The following is a 24,710-nucleotide window of genomic DNA, read 5'->3' as shown; positions in this document are numbered from 1 at the left end:
AGGCTTTATTTGGGGTCTGAGAATTCCAGTTCTGAAGACATTGCTTTGAGCAAGAGTTGAAATGTGTTCCAAGAAGAAGATAAAATGCAGGTGTTTGTAAAGGCAAAACCCACAAGGCTGCAAAGTTGCTTCAAAAGAATTATGCTCCCTGCTGGCAAGCTGAAGCTATTTTTATCTTTACATGATTGATCGCTAAAGGCTATCACTAGAGGGAGATAAAAGTTCATTACTGTGACAGGTTGCAGGTTTTTTTGTAGAGTCCTTAGAAAGTGAAAGTCGTTCAGTCCTGTCTGACTTTTTGTGACCCCATGAACTATACAGTCCATGGAATTCTCCAGACCAGAATACTGGAGTGGGTAGCCTTTCCCTTCTCTAGGGATCTTCCCAACCCAGGGATCAACCCAGATCTCCTGCATTGCAAGCGGATACTTTACCAGCTGAGCCACAAGGGAAGCCCCAAGAATACTGGAGTGGGTTGCCATTTCCTCCTCCAGGGGATTTTCCTGACCTAGGGATCGAACCCACGTCTTTTATGTCTCCTTCAGTCAGGTGGATTCTTTATCACTGCACCACCTGCGAAGCCCCATTTTCAAGAATAAGGTTGTCTTTTTTTTTTTAATTTGTCTTAGAATTTTCCTTCTTATCAATGTGATTGTTAGGTTTGGGCATCATTATTAATCTGGTTTCATAAAATAATTTGAGAAGTATTTCCTCTAAATATCTGGACTATTTTTATGCATGTATGGTAAATATTATGTTTTAATCAAATCTTTGGAAGAAATTATTTGTGATGTACCTGGGCCTAGAATTTATTTGTGAGAATATCTTAAATTAAAATTTGAATGTGTGTGTATGTGGCTAATGAACCGTTCTTCTTTTATCTTTATAATTTCTATCATTTTGCTTCTGCTTATTCACCCTATGTCTTCTGTGTATTGGTATGTACGCCTTTTCTACCCAAGTATAAATTTAGATGCATCCCAGAAGTCTTGATATATGTATTTTTTCTCATACTTCCAAGTATGCCTTTCAATGCTGTCTTTCCCTGAGTCTTCATATTATCTTCACTCTGTGAATGTCTTCGTCCAGATTCTCTCTTCTTATAAGAATGCCAGTTCTATTGGATTAGGGCCTACCCAACTGACCTCATTTTAACTTAACTGTCTCTGTAAAACCCTGTCTCTAATTTGACTACATTCTAAAGTACTAGGGTAGAATTTCAGCATATAAATTTTGAAGGGAAGTCAGTCCAGAGCAGTAACAAACCATCCCAAATTTAATCACTTAACAACATTTTTTCCTCATGTTTCATGGTTCTGTGAGTTGACTGGTCTCAACAGAATGGTTCTTGCTTGAGGTTTCTCTTGAGTTTGGGGTCAGATGACACCTAACATTTGAGTTGTCTGATAGCATGACTGGGCTAGATTTCCCAGATGGCTTATAATTTAGGCTGAATTTTGCTAGGAGCATAGGTGGGGCTGTTGCCAAGTGGCTTTGCTCTGTAACTTAAATGTCTGCTAACAAAGTGCAAGCATTCCAAAAGGGAACATCCCAAGTTTTAGCGTTCTAAGAGACACAGGCATAAGCTACAAGCATAAACTGCAAGGCTTCATTTGATCCAGGTTGAAAGTCCAAGAATGCGCTCTTCTGCATTGTTTGTCCAAAAAGTCATGTTTCAAAAGGAGGGTGAATAGATTCCACTTCTTGAGGTCAGGAGCAACGTGCATGTCTTAGGGGGAAAATGAATCAATGATAGCCATCTCAAGTAATTATCTACCACAGCATCTTCCATTGGTTTTGGAAAACACCTAACTATTATCTCTTCACGTACTGCTTCTGCTCCATTTTCAGTCTGCTTACCTTTTGGATATCAGTTACACAAATTGTAAACCTTTTACCATATCCATGTATCTTCTCAGTTTCACTTTCCGTTTCATTGGTTTTTATGTTCTGTGCTTCAGCCTAAGTTTTTTCACTGATCTCCAATGTATTAATCATATTTCCACCTGCCTTTTCAGTTACGTACCCTAGGTTACTAATTCTAGCTGTCTTTGTATCTAATTAGCTTTTAAATTCATGAGTTCATTATAATTAGTGTACTATTATGTTATAGAATTTTATTTCTTTTTAATAGACTAGTTCTCTGATAATATTCTCTACCTTGTCATCTGTTTCCTTGGACTTATTAGTCCCCTAAATTTAAAATATCTGTCAGATATCTAGTATCTGAATATTCTGTAGAATTATTAAATTTCAGTTTTTCTCTTGACTCTGTCTCTTAAAACTCCTGTACTTATTTTTAATCATATGTGAGATTTTGTGCACCAAAATTAATAGAGACTCTGAATGTTAATAACTCCAAAAATATTTTACAATAGCTTTTTAAAGAAAGGTTAGATAGGAACAGTTTCCTGTAAGCCAAGCAAAAACTTAGCTGAGCTGATGATAGGGTTAAGTTTTTTAAGTAGTAGTATCAGTTGCTCAGTCATGTCTGACTCTTTGTGACCCCATGGCCTGTAGCCCACCAGTCTCCTCTGTCCATGGGATTCTCCAGGCAAGAATGCTGGGGTGTGTTGCCATTTCCTTCTCCACATAAGTTTTTTAAAGACCTTATCAATTTTAAGACTGATACTAGGGTATAGTCTTTAAGGAGGATTTAATTGAAAGAAAAGTATGTTAAATATAGGATCCTTCACTTTTGGTGAGATTTGAACTCCAGTACTTATCTACCCAGCCACAATAGAACTTCTAAGAGCAATATTACCAGTTCTTTTTTACACTGTATTAGAAATAATAGCCATTACATTTAACTAAGTATTTAGTAAGGTAACAGAATAAAAAATAACAGATACATTGAGCTACACGCACACAAACACACACACACACGAATTCAGTTAAAAAAGTTAACCTTTATTACCTGAAAAATGAAAATAAATTAAGGTCTATAGTCTGGTTAACAGCAATGAGTCAATGTCAGTTTCCTAGCTTTAATATTATAATTACAGTTATATAAGATTCCACCGTTCACTGATGCTAGGTGAGGGTACACAGGATGCTTTGTGCTATTAATATTTTTACAACCACCTGTGAGTTTCAAGTTATTCAAAGATAAATAATAATTTCAAAATAAAACAAAACACACTTGAGTGTCACAAAAACTGACCTGAACAATTTGGAAGGGTATATCTCCAATTATTGAGTAGGAAGACCTACCACCACCAATATATCAATTCTCTTTAAGTTAATGTGTAATTTTAGTGTGATACTGAAAATACCAATAGAATTATTGAAGTGTAAAACCTGATTTTAAAGTTTTTTTGGAAAAATAATAAACAAGAGTGATTTGGGAATCTGAAACAAAGAGGCACGAATAACAGGCTTATCCTCATAAGCTAAATGCAACATAAAGACTCAACACTGAAGCTGTGTAGTGTTGATTCATGACTAGAATGACATGAGGTTTAGAAATAGATCTCAACCCCTGTAGGAATTTAATACAACAAAAGTAAAATTCTAATTAAGTGCATCAAGGGAGTAGATGAGAGCAGGGGTATAAACAAGCATGTCTCTCCAGTATGTGCTCTTTTTATAGCTTTCCAAAGCATATAGTTATAATACAAATTCCACAAAATTTATTTTTTAAAATACAATAATAGAGTCAAATACCTAAATTGTGAAGTCATGATCAAGTAATAATTCATGTCATGGAAGTGATGTAGGATGAAATACTTTGCAGCAGGCCAGTGCTCTTTCAGAAGATCACTAGAAAAGCTGAATTAAATATATTAAGGGCATAAGGTGGCAGAGGACTAGAGGGATTAAAATTCCAGAGAGAGCAGGGCTTTTAGAGATGTAATAGGGATCTAGAACTGACCCTGATGTTCTTACCAGTTCTTGATGAGGGGTAGCATTTCTCTGGTGGCTCAGCGGTAAAGAATCTGCCTGCCAATGCAGGAGACGCAGGTTCGATCTCTAGGTCATGAAGATCCCTTGGAGAAGGAAATGGTAACCCACTCCAGTATTCTTGCCTGGAGAATCCTGTGGAAAGAGGAGCCTGGTGGGCTACAGCCCAAGGGGTTGCAAAAGGGTCGGACACAACTTGGTGACAGAACAGCAACAAAGAAGGACAACATTCCTTTTCCTCCGGACAAATTTGACCCGTCTGAAGCTGTGAGGCTTCAGTCTAAACAGAGAAGTATGATTTGTCAGTTCTCTCTCCATCAGGGTGCTCATGAAGAAAAGTTAGTTCATCATGTCTTTCCCTTCCATTCCTCATTATTTTAACATGTCTAGCTATTCTCCTTACCTGTGATAGGTACCATGGATTTAAGCTAGAAGGTGGATGAGCACTTTCAGGGAAAAAGGTGAACTGAAAGAGGAATAGAAGTGACCAGGTCCCTGCTTCTCTGATTGTAGAAGAATGCCAAGAGAAAATTACAGGACAATCTTAATTAGTCTGGGGATTCAGAGAGGGTATCCTTAAAGAAATCACATTTTAACTAAGTCCTACAAGGTGGGAGATGAGAATTTCCCACAGTGGGAACAGTATATGCAAAGACTCTGAGCTGAATGCAAGAAACAGCTTTATAAGAGTGTCGTGTGATAGAATGTTTAAAGAGGATGACAAAGGCAAAAGTTGTGAGGTGGTGTGCAATGAGACTGATGAGCCATTGAAGGATCCTAGTGGGGCAATTAAATAATCAAAATTTTACCTTAAAAAAATCACTGTGGCTCTATGTAGAGAGTGGGCTGAAGGGATTAAAAATCATTTGGAAAGATAAGTTAGGAAATTGTTTCATTTTCTTCAGGCAAAAAAAGTACATGCTTGGAATAGATCAGTGGAATTAGAGATTAAGAAAGTCAGATAAAGTTATCAAAAAAGTTATTTTTAAAAATCACAGTATTTTATTATTGATTTGATGAATGAGGGAAAGGATACTCTTTTAAGCATGCCTCATTCTAGATTTTGGGCTTGAAAGCTGCATGGATGATGATTCTACTTCTTGGGATAGGGGACACCAGGGGGGTGCAACTTTTGTGTAAGATAGGAACTGAAGTCTAGAACTTAAGAAAGATATGGGCTGAAAATATAAATTTAGAAGTCATCTGAGATATTGGAAACTGCCTGTTCCATTTTGGAAGATTAGTAATAAATGTTTTGTTTATTCCATGAAATTCTTAAACCATCTTATCACAGCCTTACACCTTAGACAAAATACCAAAAAAATTCACTTTACTTCCTTTATATGTCTTTAATGAATCTGCTCATAATAACAGTTGAATTATTTTTTATTTAAAAACATCATTATCCTTTAAGAATTGGTAAATTTGTTTTCATTTTCCTAGTAGTAAACATTTGAGAGAAGAGTATGTATTTTTACCAGGTTGATACAGGTGGAGTTATCCGACTTTTTACAAAAGAGTCATAAAATACTGTACAAATGCTGCATTTTAATACACTGAGTCATTTCTAGGTGACAATAGTGGTCATGTTTGTTTATTATTCAAGTTCCAGAACAAGGAAATAAAGGATAAGCATAGGATTTGTTACAAATATCCATTTAAATGTAGCTTTGATTTTTTTACTTTCGAAAATGTTCAGAGGTTAATTATTTTTATTTTATTTTAGTTTATTTTCCAAACTACTACTATATGACATTATGCATTACGATTTCTTTTTAAAACAAATACTTGGTTTGACCCAAACAAAGTACAGAGACCTTCATTCTTTATATATTTTTTAGAAAGTAATTTTTTCATTTATTTCAACTTTTGAATAGTGAGGGTAAAATTTAGATTTCCAACAGAAAAGAGATGGCACTCTCCAACTAGAACAAGTAAGGTTGAATAATGTGGCTATTTAAAATGTGGGCAGGGTATAAGGCATCCCACAGTATAGAGCTTCGGGTCTCTTACTGCCCCACACCCAAGGGGAACAAGGGTAGGAAGAGGAGAGACCTGTAGAGGGGACTGCTTTGCCGTGGGACCCAGTCAACGTGGGAAACTCTTCAGAGAGGAAACCTGGGTCTGAAGACCTTCACGCCCCTTTCCTTTCTCACTCTGGAGCACGGCATTGGCAGAACCCAATCGGTAGCAAGGGGCAAGAGAACCTCCTGATGTAGTCCATTCGAGTCAGCTTCCCAAGGCAGAGAGCAAGGGAGAGGAAGGTAGAGAACGAATCTCATGGGGACAAAACGAAGACATCTGAGACAACTGCCCCACAGAGTGAAAAATGAGAAGGTAGGAAAGGCAGTGCTACATTTTTTTCCAGCAAAGACTGGAGCAGAGAGTTTGGGCCATAAATGCTTCCTCCTTGAGAAGTGCAGGAAGTTTTAAAGTTGGTTGGCAAAGGGCAGAATATGGGGAAATGGTAATTAATTCAACCAGATTGAAATCTGTCAACTGGCTAACGATTCTTGGTCTAATGGATGCACAGGGGGGAAAAAAATTAGCCCTGAACCTAGCAAGCATTCTCTACAGCTAATAATGATGCTGTTTTGATGATGTCATTGCTATCTGCTTACAGGATTATGTCTGACAAACAGCGTCATCTGGCCATGGGTATGACCTTTGTGATTTTGAGAATATGTGGTATGGATTTTTGGCAATCTATTATTGAATTGAATTGAATTGTTTCTCTTTTGATTTATACGTGCCAACATGTATATGTAGAATTTCAAACAAATAATAATGATAACAGTGATAAACTGACACAAAACAAGTGAATAGGGGAGATGCTTTACAGAATTTAGGAGACAGTATAAAAAGATAATACTTAATGTAAATCCATCTTGTCATATAAAATGTGTGTTAATTTTTTACTCAACTAGAAGAAAATCTTTTTGATCAGAAATATGTTTTTCAAGCTTATGCAAATGGTTTGGTAAGCTGAAACAAAGCACATATAAGCACAGAAACTATATTCTACATTCTTGGGTGTTTGAGAAGTCATTAACCTAGATTAGTGCTTTAGATTTTTTTCATTACCTAAGATACTGTATCTGATGTTTTAAAAGATTTACATACAAAGAACAAATTGATTTTTCTGATGGTGATGCACTCTGTACTTCAGGCTTTCTTAAAGTGCAAAAACTAACTCTCAAGTCCACATTAAGACTATATTAGGAGCTCTGATTCAAGAAGTTGACTTAAAATATTGATGGGGTAAGGAAACATGATTAGACTGGGTTTAGGACAGAGACAATAGTAATTAGAATCAAGAATGTAGAAAAATTTAAGTGTGGCTCTAATGGGGAATCAGAGAAATTCTTAGATCAGTATTCAGGGTTCAAAATAGCTATTTTAATTGAGAAAAATCCAGTGGATAAAGATAGATTCTGAATTGTAGATGAAGCATAAGAAAGAGCAAGTGCATAGTTTTCTACCTCAGAAACGAAGCCAGTGAGCCTGGTGCATTTTTGAATGAGAGAGGGTGGAACAAGGTGATGATCTTTTAGATATGACTGTCTCTAGCTATCAGAAAATTTAAGCAGATGGTAGATGTTACCTGATTTACATTGAAAAGATAACTTTGCTGCTGGAGAGAAGTATTTATAAAAGATAAATGTGTTTGCTGAAGTCTTAGTCTGAGTTATATTAAATTGGATTCTGGGGGCTGTAATGAAAAAGAGAAATCAACTTATCCAAGATATACTTGGAGTTAGTGTCATAAAGATTTATCATGGATTGGAAAAAACATGGTGGGAAATTTAAAAAAAAAAAGGGGTTAATAGGCCTCATTTCACTTTGAGCAATTGTAGACAGAGTGCCAGCACTCCCTGGGATTGGGAAATCTGGTGATGGGTAGCTTTCTTTGACAGGCATCAAAACAGTCACGATGCATGAGAACTCACAGTTTCTTAAGCAAGAAGGTCAGTCATTAGATACATTAGTTCTGAGAACCTAGATATGTTAGTTCTGAGAACCTAGCTCTAATGTCTTTGGAGTGGTATTTATTTACTTACTTATTCATTTTTTAAAAGACTTCATTCACTTTTATCTGAAAGTGATACTGTTGCTGGGAAGATGTTTTCTCTGTGGGTATACAGAGATTTCTCTCAGGCAGCACACAAGTATGCCTCTAGATTTGGGGTCTTCTGAAGCTAGGGCTGCTACAAACATACCTAAGCATTTACTTTTGCAGTTATTTCTCTCACTATCTTGATACATAACAGATAACATGTTGCATTTCAAAACTAATTTTTCAGTCATTGAAAGTTTCAGAATTTTAAATCTTTGGGAGATATATTGGATTCACAAAATCAGTATTTAGAATCTCTGTTTTAAATACTTTCTCCTTAACTTTTAATTCAGAAATTAACAAACATGTTGAGATGTCAACTAGATCAGGGGTCCTCAACTCTTAGGTCACGGACCAGTACTGTTTGGTGGCCTGTTAGGAACTGGGCCGAGCAAGCGAAGTTTCTTTTGTATTTGCAGTCATACCCCACTGCTCGCATGACCACCTGACCTCTGCCTCCTGTGAGATCAGTGGTGGCATAATAAATGTAATGTGCTTGAGTCATACCCCCATCCCCTGCCGCCATCTGTGGGAGGACTGTCTTCCAGGAAACTGGTCCCTGATGACAAAAAGGTTGAGGACCACTGAACTCAATAAGAGCATGCATACCATTCTAAGAAGAAGAAAATCTGCTAGTTTTTTTTTTAATATCTATAAGAATAAGGATTTTCAAAAACACACAACTGTGTTTCCAGTTTTTAACAATCCTATTAAGAAATAAATTCTTAGATAACTTAAAATGGTATGTTTAGAGTGATGATGACTAAGTATGTAAGTTTAAGTTTGGGATAAAAATCATTCTGATTCCAGCCTACAGTGTTTTCATGGAGAATTTATCATCATTGCATTTTTGATAGGGACTATACCTGGACCAATAATTTTTAAAATAATAAGAGAAACTTCTTGCATCTTTCGGGATACTGAGCGCTGTGGAAGCACTGGAAATTGTTGGATCTATTACAAGACAAAAATGGCCTACCTATTGGTAGGAGTATGTAAGTGATATCTATTGAAGAATGTCAAGAAGTTAAATTGTTTTTTAAAACTTATGGCTGTTTGGAGTAAGGTGTAGTCATAATAAACTAAGACCAAGTGGATACTTTAATTATTAAAGAAACCTTATGTTATTATATACAAAATATTTTAGACACTAAATTACTATGAAATTTATGTAAGTATTTGAAAGGCTGCATCACATTTAAAGTTGTTTTCTGTTAATCTAATGCAATTAAACATCCAGTCCCTCTGTAGGACAGTGCAGATGTAGAACACTGCCACTGTTACAGAAAGTTCTATGCACACCACTATTGAGGGCAAAACTTATTCAAAAGGAATCCAGGAACCCTGGGAGCCCACGTTAAACTTTGTGTATTTTTGAAATCCTAAAATTCTGTTTGTACAGTGGGAAATCTGCTATAGAGGAAGACTGTGGCATTCATCAGATCCTCAAAAGTTTTGTCACTCAAAAAAGTTAGGAAAAATGTATTTTATCAGTCTGTTGATTCTCTTTGGTAGCAAGGAAATTCATCAAGCAACTTCATCAAGTTTGAGTTTTTTGGTAAATTTTTTATAGAAAATATAAAGAAAGAGCACATATTATAAATGTATAGCTGAACATGTATTTATAAAGTGAGCATATGTATTATTAGCGCTCAAATTAAGAAACACAGTGTATTAGAATTAATACATGAATTTAGTAAAGTTGCTTAATATACAATCAATACACAGAAATCATGTGCACAACCAAATACAGAAATAAGCTGATAAATACAGTAATATTAAAGAATCAAGTACCCAGAAAAAATTTGTTGAAAGTTGTATAAAGCCTCTACATGGACAAATATAAAATTTATTTGTGGGAAATCAAAACCTAAATAAATGAAAAAAAATGCATCACAATTACAGATAGGAAGATTTAAAAATGCCACCTCTCCTAAATTAATTTATAGCCTTGGTGTGGTCACAGAATCCCAGAAGGAATTTTTTTAATTGACAGGGAATTGAAATTCATATGGGAAGCCAAAGTGCTAAGATTTATCCAAAGAATCTTAAAGAAGAAATAAAATTGACAGGTATATGCCACCAGATATCAAAACCTACTATCAACTTGTAATAATCAATACAAAAGGGTATTAGTGTGAGTGTCAGCCCATTAACCAATAGAACAGAGTAGAGAATCCAGAAACAAACCCATACTTGCACACTCATCTGATAACGACAAAGGAGACACTATGGGGGGAGGTGGGGAGGTGGTCTTTTAAATAAAGGGTAATAGATTATATCTCCATATCTGAAAAAATGTATCTTGATCCCTACCTTACGTTATACACAAAAATCATTTCTAGATGCACTGAAGATCTAAGTGTGAGGGATTAACAGTAGAATATATTCACAACCTTGAAGTAGGAAAAGACTGCATAAAGGAGGATACAAAAGCTCTAAAATTAATTAAAATTAATAAAATTTGATCACCCAAAGACACAACTGAGAGACAGAAGAGACAACCCCAATGTTATAAGACAGTGGAAAAAGTAAAAAGGTGGAAAAGAACTAATAACTAAGATATATTTTAAAAAAACTCCCACAGAACAACAATAAATAAAGGATATATAACTTAATAGAAAAGTGAACAAAACACTGGAAAGAACTCTTCAGAAAAGTGAATAACCAAAGAGTCATAAAACACTTTTTTGCCACGGGTCTGCTGCCGGGACACAGGTGTCTTGAAAACCACCGCTAAACCTAAGCAAAAACGGGAAAGGAAAAGACCGCGTCAGCATTGTCGTCATCAGGCACATAGGTTCAGGGAGGCCTACCACGACTGGCCATCTGGTCTACACGTGCGGCGGACCGACAAGAGAACAACGGCAAAGTTGGAGAAGGAGGCTGCCGAGAGGGAAGGGCTCCCAGGTATGCCTGGGTCTTGCACAAACTGAAAGCTGCTCGTGAGCGTGGTATCACCCTCGCTATCTCCCTGCGGAAATCTGAGGCCAGCAAGCGCTGTGTTAGCATCATTGATGCCCCGGGACAGAGACTTCATCAAACACGTGATTCCAGGCGCCTCCCAGGCTGACTGTGCTGTCCTGACGGTCGCTGCTGGTGCCGGGGAATTTGAAGCCGGCATCTCCGAGAGCGGGCAGACCCGTGAGCGTGTCCTTCTGGCTTGCACTCTGGGTGTGAAACACTCATTGCTGGAGTTAAAGTGGATTCCACACAGCCACCCTACAGCCAGAAGAGATACAAGGAAACTGTTAAGGAAGTCAGTGCCTACACTGAGGAAATTGGCTACAACCCCGACACGGTAGCATTTGCACCAATTTCTGGCTGGAACGGTGACAACATCCTGGAGCCAAGTGCTAACAGGCCATCGTGGTTCAAGGGGTGGAAAGTCCCCCGTAAGGATGGCAGTACCCATGGGACCACCAGCCTGAAGCTCTGGATTACATCCTGCCACCAACTTGCCCAACAGACAGACACTTGCGTTTGCCCCTGCAGGGTGTCTATAAAGTTGGTGGTACGGTACTGTCCCTGGGGGTCGCGTGGAGACTGGTGCTCTCAAACCTGGCGTGGTGGTCGCCTTCGCTCCAGTCAATGTAACAGCTGGAGTGAAGTCTGCAGAAATGCACGTGAAGCCCTGAGTGAAGCCCTTCCCGGGGACAACGCTGGCTTCCATGGCAAGAACGTCTGTCAAAGGTGTTCGTCATGGCAACGTGGCGGGTGACAGCAAAAACGACCCACCAATGGAAGGCGCTGGCTTCATGGCTCAGCGGATTGTTTTGAACCATCCAGGCCAGATCAGCGCTGGATATGCACCTGTGCTGGATTGTCACACAGCTCACATTGCTTGCAAGTTTGCTGAGCTGAAGGAGAAGATTGATCGTCATTCTGGGGAAAAGCTGGAAGATGGCCCTACATCCTTGAAATCTGGCGATGCTGCCATTGTTGACATGGCTCCTGGTGAGCCCACGTGTGTCTAGAGCGTCTCTGACTGTCCTCCCTTGGGCCGTTTTGCTGTGCGTGACATGAGACGGACGGTCGCTGTGGGTGTCATCAAAACTGTGGGCAAGAAGGCAGCTGGGTCACCAAGTCTGCCCAGAAAGCTCAGAAGGAAGGCTGAATGAATATTATCCCCAATACCTGCCACCCCAAGCCTTAATCAGTGGTGGAAGAACGGCCTCAGAACTGTTTGTCTCAGTGGGCCATTTAAGTTTAATAGTGAAAGACTGGTAAATGATAATAGTGCATCGTAAAACCTTCAGAAGGAAAGGAGAATGTTTTGTGGACCATATGTTTTGTGTGTGACAGTTTAAGTTATGAGTTCTTAAAATCAGTACTTTTTAATGAAAACAACTTGACCGAAAATCTGTCACAGAATTTGAGACCCAATTAAAAAAAGCTTAGTGAGAAACCTGTGTCTTCTTTGGGTCAGTCAACACCGTGACTCCCTGTAGTACTCTACTTTGGTAACAGTTGTTCATAACCTGTTTCTGGTGAAACAGTTTTTCTATTCATGGGTTTGTATTTCTAGGGTGGTTCTTCAGGTTTGTTAAGCTTGTCTTGAGAACTCATCTGTTTTAAGAATATCTTAAAAAGCATTGGTGCAACACTTTCTAGGTTAGGACAGATGAGTAAAGAGTAACTTTTATATGTAAGCTAGTTTGTAAGGTCAGATTCTGTAGTATAAAAGCTCCTGTTGCATATAAAATTTTGTATGGTTACATAAATAATGAGTAAATCTATGTCATTTAGTTTCCCAGTTATCAGGCTGTGCATTCACATTTATAATATTATTAAGTAGTTAATCTAAAATGTGAGGCTTAAACAGATGCTGGAAGCTAAAAAATATATATATAGTCGTAAAACAATGGAATGGATAAATTGTGATAACATCAACAATGGAATATTATGAAACAGTGAAATTTAAAAGCACACAACTTCATAAAACATGAATCACATAAACATAATGTTGCAAGAAAGAAACTGGACACAAATGAATATGCATTGTATGACTCCACTTACAGAATTTTAAACTGCTATAAATATTCTTCAAAAGCAAATAAAATTAAACTTTTGTCATCAGTGACTTTAAGGAAATATGAGAAAGTTTTCTGGTGTGTTGGCAGTGCTTAATTTTCTTCATCCAGATGCTGGTCACACTATTTAGTTTGTGAAAAATGTATCAGATGGTATTCTTTTTTAAAAAATAAGATGCAGTTAGCCTACAATTAACATAGGTGTTCCTATGGTAATGTCTTGGGTGTTCCATGTGATGGCTTTTGATAATTGGGTGCACCTGTGCAAGCTGCCTCCAAAACAAACTATGGAAATTTATACTATGCCCTTTTCTAGTCCATTTTCCTTCTGCACAGATAAACCCTTTTCATATTTCTATTACAATATGTCGGTTTAGCCTGTTCTAGAAATTATGCAAATAGAATAGAATATATGCTGGAGGCGGGGCAGATTTCACCTGTCTTGCTTAATTTTACACTTTTGGGAGATTCATCCATGTTACTCTATGCAGTAGTTTGTGCTTTTTAAAAATTTCTGAATACCATTTCATTTTTTAATATGCTATAGTTTATTCATGCTCTTATTAATGGATATTTGGGCTGTTTGCCAGGTTCGGCTGTTATAAATAAATGTTTGAAATGTGTCATTACAAATGATACAGACTCATTAATGTTTCCTATTTTATCTTTGAAACCATTATAATTGATATCGTTGCTGTAAAATATTTTTTACTTTAACAGGATTATTTGCATCCAAATTTCAAGTACTTTTATATAATGCCTGTAATTTTCTGAAACTTGAAAAATGAAAAGGAATTTAAAAACTTAAACATAGTCAATTAGTCTTTCTAAAATGTTTCTGTTGGTATTTAGAAAATTATATATATTTCAAAAAGAGTAAAGCTGCTTGAAGTGACTTTAAAAGGTTCCAGTTTCCACTGATAATTAGTTTTGAAAGTAGTTTTGAAAGTAGAAATGTATTTTTATGTTTTAGAGTTAATACATGCTGTGAAATAGTAATACGCTTTGCATTTTTCTTGGGCTATAAATTTAAGAAATCTAAAAGGTTTTACAAACATTAAAAAAAAATTTTTCCTTTAAGTAACTTGATAGAAGTTTATGACATTACTTACATTCTACAATTGGAAAATTGGTAACTTTAGAGATGAAATATGTTCACCTTTTCTTTGGTAAATATTTTTCTTTCCATAAACATTTTGCTCTAAATAAATTGATGCATCTGATGACTTTTTTTTTTTTTTTTCAAATTCAGGTTTTACTTGCAAACTAGCTACTATTTTCTTCAATGCTATTGTATTGGGCCTATATAAAAATCTACCACAGGAAAACAGTGATGTCTTGCCTACAGTTGTGAAGAGTCTAAGGGTTAAAAAAAATGAAAGAACAGAATCAACATTATGTAAGAATTACATATTTGTCAATCTATCAATGGGATATTATTGGATACTAATAAAATTTAAAATAATTTAATATAACTACATGTTTAATAAGTTCATGTGATCTTATAAGCTTTATTATTTTGAGTATAAACTAATAATAGAGTCTGTGTTTTGCACTTTTAAAAGATACCACACATATTTAATACTTTCAATAGAAAGGTCATACTTTGAAAGAAAAAGATGAAGTGGAAGTAGAAAATACACATAAGTTAATTGTGACTGCAGTGATGTCTTCTGTATTCATTATTGGTCTTTGGTTATGTAGGATTGGGCTTCCCTGGTGGCTCAAATGGTAAGGATTCTGCCTGCAATGAGGGAGTTGTTCCATCTCTAAATCATGTCTGACTCTTTGTGACCCCGTGGGCTGCAGCACACCAGGCCTCCCTGTCCATCGCCAACTCCCAGAGCTTACTCAAACTCATGTCCATTGAGTCAGTGATGCCATCCAACCATCTCATCCTCTGTCATCCCCTTCTCCTCCTGCCCTCCATCTTTCCCAGAAATGAGACCCCAGTTCAATCCCTGGGTTGGGAACATCCCCTTGAGAAGGAAATGGCAACCCCCTCCAGTAATCTTGCCTAGAGAATTCAATGGACAGAGGAGCCTGGAGAGCTACACTCCACGGGGTCACAAAGAGTCAGACACGACTGAGCAACTAACACTTTCACTTTTTTATGTAGAGTTATTTAGGTTTCATGTAGTTTATTCTTGCTATTTTTCATTTGGGCTGTGCATATTTATAAATAATTTTCAAAATAAGACTAGATGTGCCAATCCAGTTCATATAATAAACATTTACATGAAAGTCATATTTGCTCTCCAAAAGGAGACATTTCAAACTATTTAAAAATTAGCATTTTCCCTTTATTTGGTAATGGAAAGATTTTCTCAGAAAATTTATCCAAACAGTCAATTGGCCAGTTTGCAATAAATATTTTCATGCTTCTTTAGTATTAGTAGACATGAAATTCAATATGATCATATACTTCTCTGTTTTATTTAATATCTTGACTTGAATTTTATTGGTAAAGACTACTGATACTTCAGTTGATATCCATTTTTGTGTTTTTATATTTTATGATTAATCATAATCATTTCACTTAAAGAAATGTTCAAATTTGAATGTAGAAAACATGCCAACAATTTGTGGAGTTTTTCTTAAATGTGTTTCAATAGGAAAATGTTGATATAATTATTTCATACATGATTTAATACCTATCCAAATTATATAGCAATTTTCCAACTATTAAAAAATAAAACTGTTATGAAACAAAAACTTCTCTACAATGTTTCTTTTGTTCTCTTGGGAGAATGAACAACTGACAAAATTTCTCCTTTGTTATTCATATTAGTCAGTGACCCTGTGTGTAAGGGCAGACATGGCCCTATTCGTGGTCTTGGCTGGCAGAAGGAAATGTGAAGCAGGGAGTGTTCATATCTTACTATACGTTTTTCTGCCTAGCTTTAACATGCATTTATGAAAATCTATAAACTTGCCTTTATGTGAAACTTGACTGTTCTCTGTTTGATCCAGCAGGATGGAGGAAGAGCTGAGGATCAGAATGTGAAAACAGGAGTTTTTTCCTTTAAAGATTCTCCAAGATCTGTTGCTGAGCTACATTCAGAAAAGGAAAATCACACGTGATGTTTGCAAAACTTGTAGAAGCATAATCTGTGGTGATCCGTATTTTCATAATAAAGTGCATTCTTATAAAGCGTTTCTCTTATGTTTTTAATGTATGTAGGATTTTAAACACAGTATAGGTTTTCCTAGAATTACAGGTTAATAATTATAGGGCATTTATATTATTTCTTAATATTCTATTGTCTAAAAATATTATTTGAAAATTCAAGCAATGAGGAAATAAGATAAAACAATAATATTCTGATCCATTTTGAAGGAACTTGTAGTATGTTTCTGTGTTTATGTGTAAATATCTACATATGTATTTTTTGCATAAGTGTAGTAAAAGTATAGTAAAGATTATAACAATTTAGAGAGTAGTGTTAAGACTTCAATTTGCGTATAATTTTCTGACCAATAGAGCATGTGTTTCTATGCTGCAAACTAGTTCACAGAGGATTGATAGAGAAAATATAACCCAAAAGTCACTGGTTAACACCAGTTTAGCAGCTTTTGAAACAATCAGTGGAAGCTTCTCAACGTTAATGAGAAAACCTTAGTCTTAAAAAAAAAAGGCCAGCTAAAAATCCTATTGAAATACCTTTCTTTGTAAGCAGTTTTGAGTATTTTAATGCTATCAAGGATCAATACACTTTCTAGAGTGTTAATGTATCCAGTGAAGTTGCGACTGCAGATGAAGAAGCTGCAATGATATTTTTAAATATCAGATTTTAAATTTAAATTTTTGATGAAACTGTTTTCTATTGACAATTGGTGCCCTCAAGGAACTATTTCTCAAAGGAGGGAGGTGAGCCCTAGCCTTAAAACTTAAAGAATTGATTGACTGTGATGCTGGGTGAAAATGCTAGAGAGATTTAGCTAAGCTAAAATTCATTAAGATTGTGATTATTTTTGTTAGGACTGTGCTTACAAAGTTGCATAGGTTTTTGAATGGTTCACCTCTACATCATATTCTCCATCAGCCTAATTATTTGCTTGATTTTGCCTGAAGGGACGTTTTTAAGCAAAGCCTACTTAATATTGGGCTTCTCTAGTGACTCAGTGGTAAAGGAGCCGCCTGCCAATACAGGAGATGCAAGAGACAAGGGTTCTATCCCTGCAGAGGGAATGGCAACCCACTCCAGTATCTGTGCCTGGGAAATCTCATGGACAGAGGAGCCTGGCAGGCTACAGTCCATGGGATCAAAAGAGTTAGACACAACTTAGTAACTAAGTAAGAATACCCATTATTAGAGCAGAAGTGCTTATGTTTTAGAATAGATAAGAGTTTATCTGTGCTCTTGAAGTTGCATTTTCACCAAAGTCTTCATACCTATGACTATCCTGCCTCTTCATTCTTTTTCTTCTCTGGATTCTTATGTACACTAGATTGATGCTTTATTGATTTAACATAGCATTTAACCTTACATATACAGTCTATAAAAGTATCAAGTTTTGATTTATTAATAGAACATTTTCCTTTTAAGCACTATGAGTTTACTCCCCTTTTCCCCCCAGCTTTAAGATATAATTGACACACAGTACTTTATAAGGTTGGGCTCCAGGTGGGGTGTGGTAAAGAAATTGCCTGCCAGCGCGGGAAACACAAGAGATGGCCTGCAGTAGGAAATGGCAACCCACTCCAGTCTTCCTGCCTGGAAAATTCCATGACCAGAGGAGCCTGGCAGGCAATAGTCCAGAGGGTCACAATGAGTCAGACACAACCGGGCGCGACACACGCTGTGTAAGGTTAAGGTGTGCAGCGTAATGCCTTGAGTTACACATATGGGATCGTGATTACCACTTACCGCGGTAAGTTTACCGCAGTAACATTCGTCATCTAATGTAGATTAGAAAGAGGAAGGAAGGAAGGAAGAAAAACAAAGAGCCAATGTTTTGTCCTCACGACGAGAACTCTTAGGATCTTCAACTTAACTCTCAGTGATACAGTGTTAACTATGGTCATCATGTGGTGTGCGTTCCCAGTACTTCTATATCTTAAAGACTGGAGGTTTGTGTATTTGACCATCTTAATGGCCCCTGATCAAATCAGATCCTTTTCCTGTGAGCTTGGATTTTGTTTGGTTTGTTTCAAATCCCATATAAGTGATAACATGAAATAGTTGTCTTTCTCTTTGTGACTTATTTCACTAAGTATAATATTCTGTAGGTCTATTCATGTTTTTGCAAATGACAGGATTCTTTTTTAGGTCTGAGTGATCCCTCATGGTATATATGTATATGCATATTCTTTATCCATTTATCTGTTGATACAAACCTAGTTTGCTTCCATACCTTTAAAAAAATAGTATAGTTATTTTATTTTTTGTTTATTATGGCATTCTGGATCTTGTCCCCTGGACAGGGATTGAGTCTGGGCCCCCTTCACTGGAAGCTCAGAGTCTTAACCCTGGACCACCAGGGAAGCCCCTGCTTCCATATCTTGGCTGTTGTAAATAGTACTGCTATGAACACTGGGTGAAGGTATCTTTTTGAATTAGTGGTTACCCCCCCCCCCACCTTGGATATATATCAAGAAGTAGAGTTATTGAATTATATGGTAGTTCTATTTTTAGTTTTTTCTGAGAAACCAACGTACTCTTTTCCCAGGGTCTGCTCCCATTTGCATTCTAACAGTGTATTAGAGTTCCCTTGTTATATACAGTGGGAATATACATTTTATGGTATATATGTTTATCCACACCTCCACCAACATTTGTTATTTGTAGACTTTTTGATGATAGCCATTCTGACACATGCAAGGTGATATCTCACTGTGGTTTTGATTTACATTTCTCTGGTGATTAGTGATACTGAGCATCTTTTCTGTGTTTTTTGGCCATCCGTATGTCTTCTGGGGAAAAGATGCATATTCAGGTCTTCTGCCCATTTTTTAACTGGGTTTTTTGGGTTTTTTTTGGTATTGAGTTGTATGAAATGATTATACATTTTGGATATCAACCCCTTATTGGCCATATCATTTAGAAGTGTTTATCTCACTTGGTAGGTTGTCAATGGTTGTCTTTGCTGTGAAAAACCTTTCATATTTAATTAGGTTGGAATAGCTTATTTTTGCTTCTGTTTCTTTGGCCTCAGGAGACAGACTCAAAAGAATACTGCTATGATATATGTCAGTGTTCTGCATGTTTTCTTCTAGGAGTCTTTTTTGGTTCTCAGGCTTACCTTTAGGTCTTTAACTCCTTTGAATTTACTTTTGTATATGGTGTGGGAAAATGTTCTAATATCATTGTTTTATGTGTTGATGGCAAGTTTTCCCAGCACCATTTACGATGAGACTGTCTTTTATGCATTGTATGTGACATGCCTCCTTTGTCACAGACCTAGCTGTGAGTGTTTGGGTTTCTTTCTGGGCTCCGTATTCTGCTCCACTGTACTTTCTGCCTGCTTCGTGTCAGTCCCCTGCGCTTGTGATTACTGTATCTTTGTGGTAGAGCCTGAAGTCAGGGAACATGATACCTCCAGCTTTGCTTTTTTTTTTTTTCAAGATTATTTTGGCTATTCTGGATCATTTTGTGGTTCCTGTATAAATTTTAGGGTTGTGTTTTCTAGTTCTGTGGAAAATATGATGGGTATTCTGATAGGGATTGCATTAAATTTATAGATTGCTTTAGGTAGTATGGGCATCTTCACTATATTAAATCTCCTTAAAGGGAACCCTCTTGCACTGTTGGTGGGAATGTACACTGATACAACTACTATAGAACTACCATATGACCCAGGAATCCCACTATGGGCCATATACCCCGAGAAAACCATAATTGAAAATTGAGTCATTTTGTATGCATCAGAATTAAAAACTTAAAAAACATAACAAGATCTCTTATTGAGGATTTGGCCAAATAGACTTCCTCTGGTGGAAGGGTAAAACTGTAGAAGCATTGTGAACAGTTATCTGCTTTATGTTCTAACTTGAAAGTGTGTACCATGTAACCCAAAAATTCCATTCCTAAGAGTATAAATCTTAAAAAACCCTTATATATGTTCAGAAAGAGACATGCTAAGAAATGTTCATAGAAGTAATGGTTTGTATTAGGAAATAAGGGAACAATAAAAATTGTAATCAGTAAGATAACATAAATGCATTGTGTGATAATTTTATAATGGAAACCAATTGCTATCAAACAGTGAAACTGAGGTGTAGCTGTCAAAATGAATGTCTTAAAAATAAAATTATGAACAAAAATGGAAAATTTCAAGTTATGTATATAAATGGGTATAACATACAATATTTTATTACTTATGTTTGTATATGGATCACAACAAACTGAAAAATTCTTAGAGATGGGAATACCAGACCACCTTACCTGTCTCCTGAGAATACTGTATGCAGGACAAAGTGCAACAGTTAGAACTGTACATGGAACAACAGACTGGTTCAAAATTAAGAAAGGGGTATGTCAAGGCTGTATAGTCACCCTGCTTATTTAACTTATATGCAGAGTACATCATGAGAAATGCTGGGCTGGAGGAAGCACAAGCTGGAATCAAGATTTCCAGGAGAAATACAAATAACCTCAGATATGCAGATGATACCACCTAATGGCAGAAAGCAAAGAAGAACTAAAGAGCCTCTTGATGAAAGTGAAAGAGGAGAGTGAAAAACCTGGCTTAAAACTCAACATTCAGAAAACTAAGATCATGGCATCCAGTCCCATCACTTCATGGCAAATAGATGGGGAAACAGTGGAAACAGTGACAGATTTTATTTTCTTGGGCTCCAAAATCACTGTGGACGGTGACTGTGGTCATGAAATGAAGAGAAACTTGCTCCTTGGCAGAAAAACTAGGACAAACCTAGACAGCGTATTAGAAAGCAGAGATATCACTTTGCCGACAAAGGTCCGTATGGTCAAAGCTATGGTTTTTCCAGTAGTCATGTAGGGATGTGAGAGTTGGCCCATAAAGAAGGCTGAGTGCCAAAGAATTGATGCTTTTGAACTGTTTTGAACTCTTTTCTTGAGAGTCCTTTCGGCTGCAAGGAGATCCAATCAGTCCATGCTAAAGGAGATCAGTCCTGAATAGTCATTGAAAGGACTGATGCTGTAGCTGAAACGCCAATACTTTGGCCACCTTATGTGAGAAGCCAAATTCATTGGAAAAGACCCTGAAAGGATTGAAGAAAGGAGGAGAAAGATTGAAGGCAGGAGGAGAAGGGGGTGGCAGAGGATGAGATGGTTGGATGACATCACCAGCTCAATGGACATGAGTTTGAGCAAACTCTGGGAGATAGACAGGGAAGCCTGGCTGGCATGCTGCAGTCCTTGGGGTTGCAGAGTCGGACACGACTGAGCGACTGAAGTGAACTGAACTGATTAAATATGGTACATTTTGGATTATAAAATGCATAATGGTCAGGAGTAGCATGTGAAGAATCAGAAAATTATTAGTATAAGGAAGATAGCAACTCCTTCGTACATATGGATGACAACAAGCTAAAGCCTTTTCAATGCATCTCAGGAGCAGCCTGGTATTTCTAAAAGAGTGCAGTGTTTCAGGACTTCTCACTCATTTATTTTATTCAATATTTTGATTATTTTCTCTGTGACAGATAAGTATTTTTCTGCTGTTTTTGTTGAACTTTGCTCTCTTTTGGTAAACACCAGTACTGGCATTTCTGAGTACAAACCTTTGCCCCTTTCTCTTGGAACCACTCTTCCACTAACCCCTAATAGAAACTTCCAAGCTTCATCTTATATGGACTCTCATGTAAGCTTTTTACTTTTCAATTTTTTTCCCCCAAACACACAAGCAATTTGTCGTTTCACCTGTGCTATTTGAATTTACTTACACTGCCTTACTTGTCTGTCTGTTCTAGCCCCTGCCTCCCAGTGTTCAGTCTGCTAAGGTCTGGGGTCGGTAACCTTGCTCTGCCAAGTTCTAGAGGGTAAAAGTTTTGGGTTTCCTTACAATACATAAGCAAATGAGCATGGCTATGTTCTAATAAAACTTTATGGACACTGAAATTTGAATTTCACATACTTTTCATGTGCCACAAAATCTGCTTCTTCTGATTTCATTTAAGCCATTAAAAAATATGAAAACCACTCTTAGGCTGTGCAACAACCAACAGGTAACAGGAGGTCCACAGTTACTTACTCTCAAGCAGTTGCACTAATTTATATTCCCACCACAGACAGTGCACAAGGGCTTCCTTTTCTTCACATCCTCATGAGCACATGCTGTCTCTTGTCTTTTTGATAATAACTACTCTGACAGGTGTGAGGTCTGTTGTTGTTTTGATTTACATTTCCCTGATAATTAGTGACCTTTTGATGTAACTGTTGGCCATTTAAATACCTTCTTGGAAAAATGTCTATTTATTAATGTCTTGCCATTTTTCATTGGATTGTTCAAATTTTTTTGGCCTTTGAGTTGTATACGTTCCTTATATATTTTGCATATTAACAACAGATGTCAGATTTGCACACATTTTCTTTGATTTTGTAGGTTGTCTTTTCATTTTGTTGCTTGCTTCTTTTGCCGTGTAGAGACTTTTTAGTTGATGTAGTTGTACTTATTTACCTTTGCTATTGTTGCTTGTGCTGTTGGTGTCATAGCCATAAAACCATTGCCAAGATCAATGTCAAGGAGATTTTTTCCCTGTGTTTTATTCTAGGAGTTTCATAGCTTCAGGTTTTATAGGTATCTTGAATCAATCTTGAGTTGAGTTTTGTGAGTGATGTAAGATAGGGGTTCAGTTTCATTCTCTTTTACGTGACTATCTAGGTTTACCAGCATCATTTTTTTCAGGAGGCTATCTTTACCCTACTGAGTGTTCTTGGCTCTTGTCAAATATTAGTTTACCATATATGCATGGGTTTATCTTGGGGCTTGTGATTCTGTTTCATTGGCCTGTATATCTGTTTTTATACCAGTGTCACACTCTTTTGATTGCTATAGCTCTATAATAGAGTTTGAAATCAGGAAGTGTGATATTTCTGGATTATTTTTTCTAAAATAGCTTTGGTTTCTCCATTATTGCATCTGAAAGTCCAAGATGAGGCACTACCCTCCTAAATATTTACCTTTCCCATCATCCTGTAAATATATAAATGTGCCTTTTCTTACATACACAAAAAGTATATCTCTCAGTATAAAACATGGAGAATCTATGTTGGAGCAGTCATCATTGGGAAGAATTTCTGCTCTTTCACTGGAGTGAGTAAAGAGGGAGAAATGTACTTCTGTAATTCTACTTTAGAAATTAAAACTTACTTCCTCTCAGGAAAAAAATTGTTTTATCCTGTAATTTGGTATATCAGGAATCCTATTATTTCTGTTATAATTTAGATGGACTAAGGATAAATATACTTTAAGTATACAGGTTAAGGATTTGGCCACTAATAAAATATTCTCACCTATTCTTCTGAAATATTTTTGAATTTTCATTCCTATTCTTTTATGGCTATCCGTATCAAAAGCAAAAACAGAATTAAAAAAGCAGAGTTAATATCTGAGGATGGATGCTGTAGTCAGATACCACAATGAACACTGGCATTTACATTAGAACATTTTGCAGTTAGTTTGCATCAATTATTGTGGGCATGTATCTGAAGCCTTCCTCTAATTCTCAGTATGGTTGATGATTCATGTTGTGGAAACATGTCATTTCTTTAGAGTTTGAACTATTATCTACCTCATAAAGCATGAGCTAAAATGTCAGATTTGTAATTTACATGTATAATGTACTATATTGAGGGCTTTTTTTTATTTAGAAGGACAATAGACGTAGCCTAAATTTTGTTGACATACTTCACCATGTGATGTATCTGTTGACAAAAGAAAAAAGCACCATGTAAAAGTTGTGAGTTACATTTTATTCAGGGACCTTACTGAGGAAAACAACCCAGGAAACAGCCTCTCAGAGTTCTGAGGACCTGCTCCAAGGAGGTAAGGGAAGAGTCAGGATATGTATGATTTTTTTCTTTGCTAGGAAAAAACATGTCAAACATCAAAATATTACTGCTAATCACAGAGAATAGACATCTCAGGTTAATGATTTTAGTTATTTTATACACATGAGAAGATACAAAAATCTGGAGTTCATTGAAATATTTCCTGAGATCTGTGTTTCAACGGTCTGGGGGCCTGCACATGCACAGAATGCTTTTCCTGTTTTTCTTCCTCTTGAGTTCCCCCCAGGGTGCTCAATCTGTGGGCAACTAGAGGAGCTAAAGGCTGTTCTTGGTAGAACTGGAATGGCAGTCAACCTTTTCTGCTTTATTCTCCTTCACGTATTTTACCATGGGGTAATATAAATCAAAATTTAAATTAGCCATCTCCAACAGTTAGTGATGTTTTTCTTCACTGATAAAAATTTCTTAGAAATGTGTGTTTCAGAGGCAATTAAGAAAAATACATGGTGACTGTTCTTAGTTTAATAATATCACCTTCATTCTGGTCCTAATGGAATTGCCTGGCAGGAGAGTCATGGATTTTAGAGCTACTTCTTTGCAACCCTCATCCTGGCCTATTGCTGCCACTGGTGCAAAATCTTATGATGTAGCAGATGCCATTGCAGAGACAAACTAGAGAGACACGAGCTCAATCTGCATAGTGTTGTCTCTAATTAG

The 24,710-nt window shown here is 36.7% G+C and overlaps 1 protein-coding gene and 1 pseudogene across 1 annotated transcript in view; both read left to right on the top strand.

The window, feature by feature from the left end:
* LOC122700830 (solute carrier organic anion transporter family member 6A1-like) overlaps positions 1 to 9,023 on the top strand; it is a 116,536-nt gene extending 107,513 nt beyond the window's left edge. Inside the window, exons 13-14 of the mRNA XM_043913860.1 lie at positions 6,527 to 6,591; positions 8,878 to 9,023. Of these exons, the coding sequence (XP_043769795.1) occupies positions 6,527 to 6,591; positions 8,878 to 9,023 (211 nt within the window). The remainder of the gene's footprint in view (positions 1 to 6,526; positions 6,592 to 8,877) is intronic.
* Positions 9,024 to 9,180: 157 nt separating this feature from the next.
* LOC122700829 lies at positions 9,181 to 12,137 on the top strand (annotated as a pseudogene).
* Positions 12,138 to 24,710: the final 12,573 nt, after the last annotated feature.

This window comes from Cervus elaphus, chromosome 9 (genome assembly GCF_910594005.1).
Source record: "Cervus elaphus chromosome 9, mCerEla1.1, whole genome shotgun sequence".
Classification (NCBI taxonomy): domain Eukaryota; kingdom Metazoa; phylum Chordata; class Mammalia; order Artiodactyla; family Cervidae; genus Cervus; species Cervus elaphus.
The sequence above is the reverse complement of the archived record's forward strand: the minus strand, read 5'-3'. Positions and strand labels throughout refer to the sequence as shown.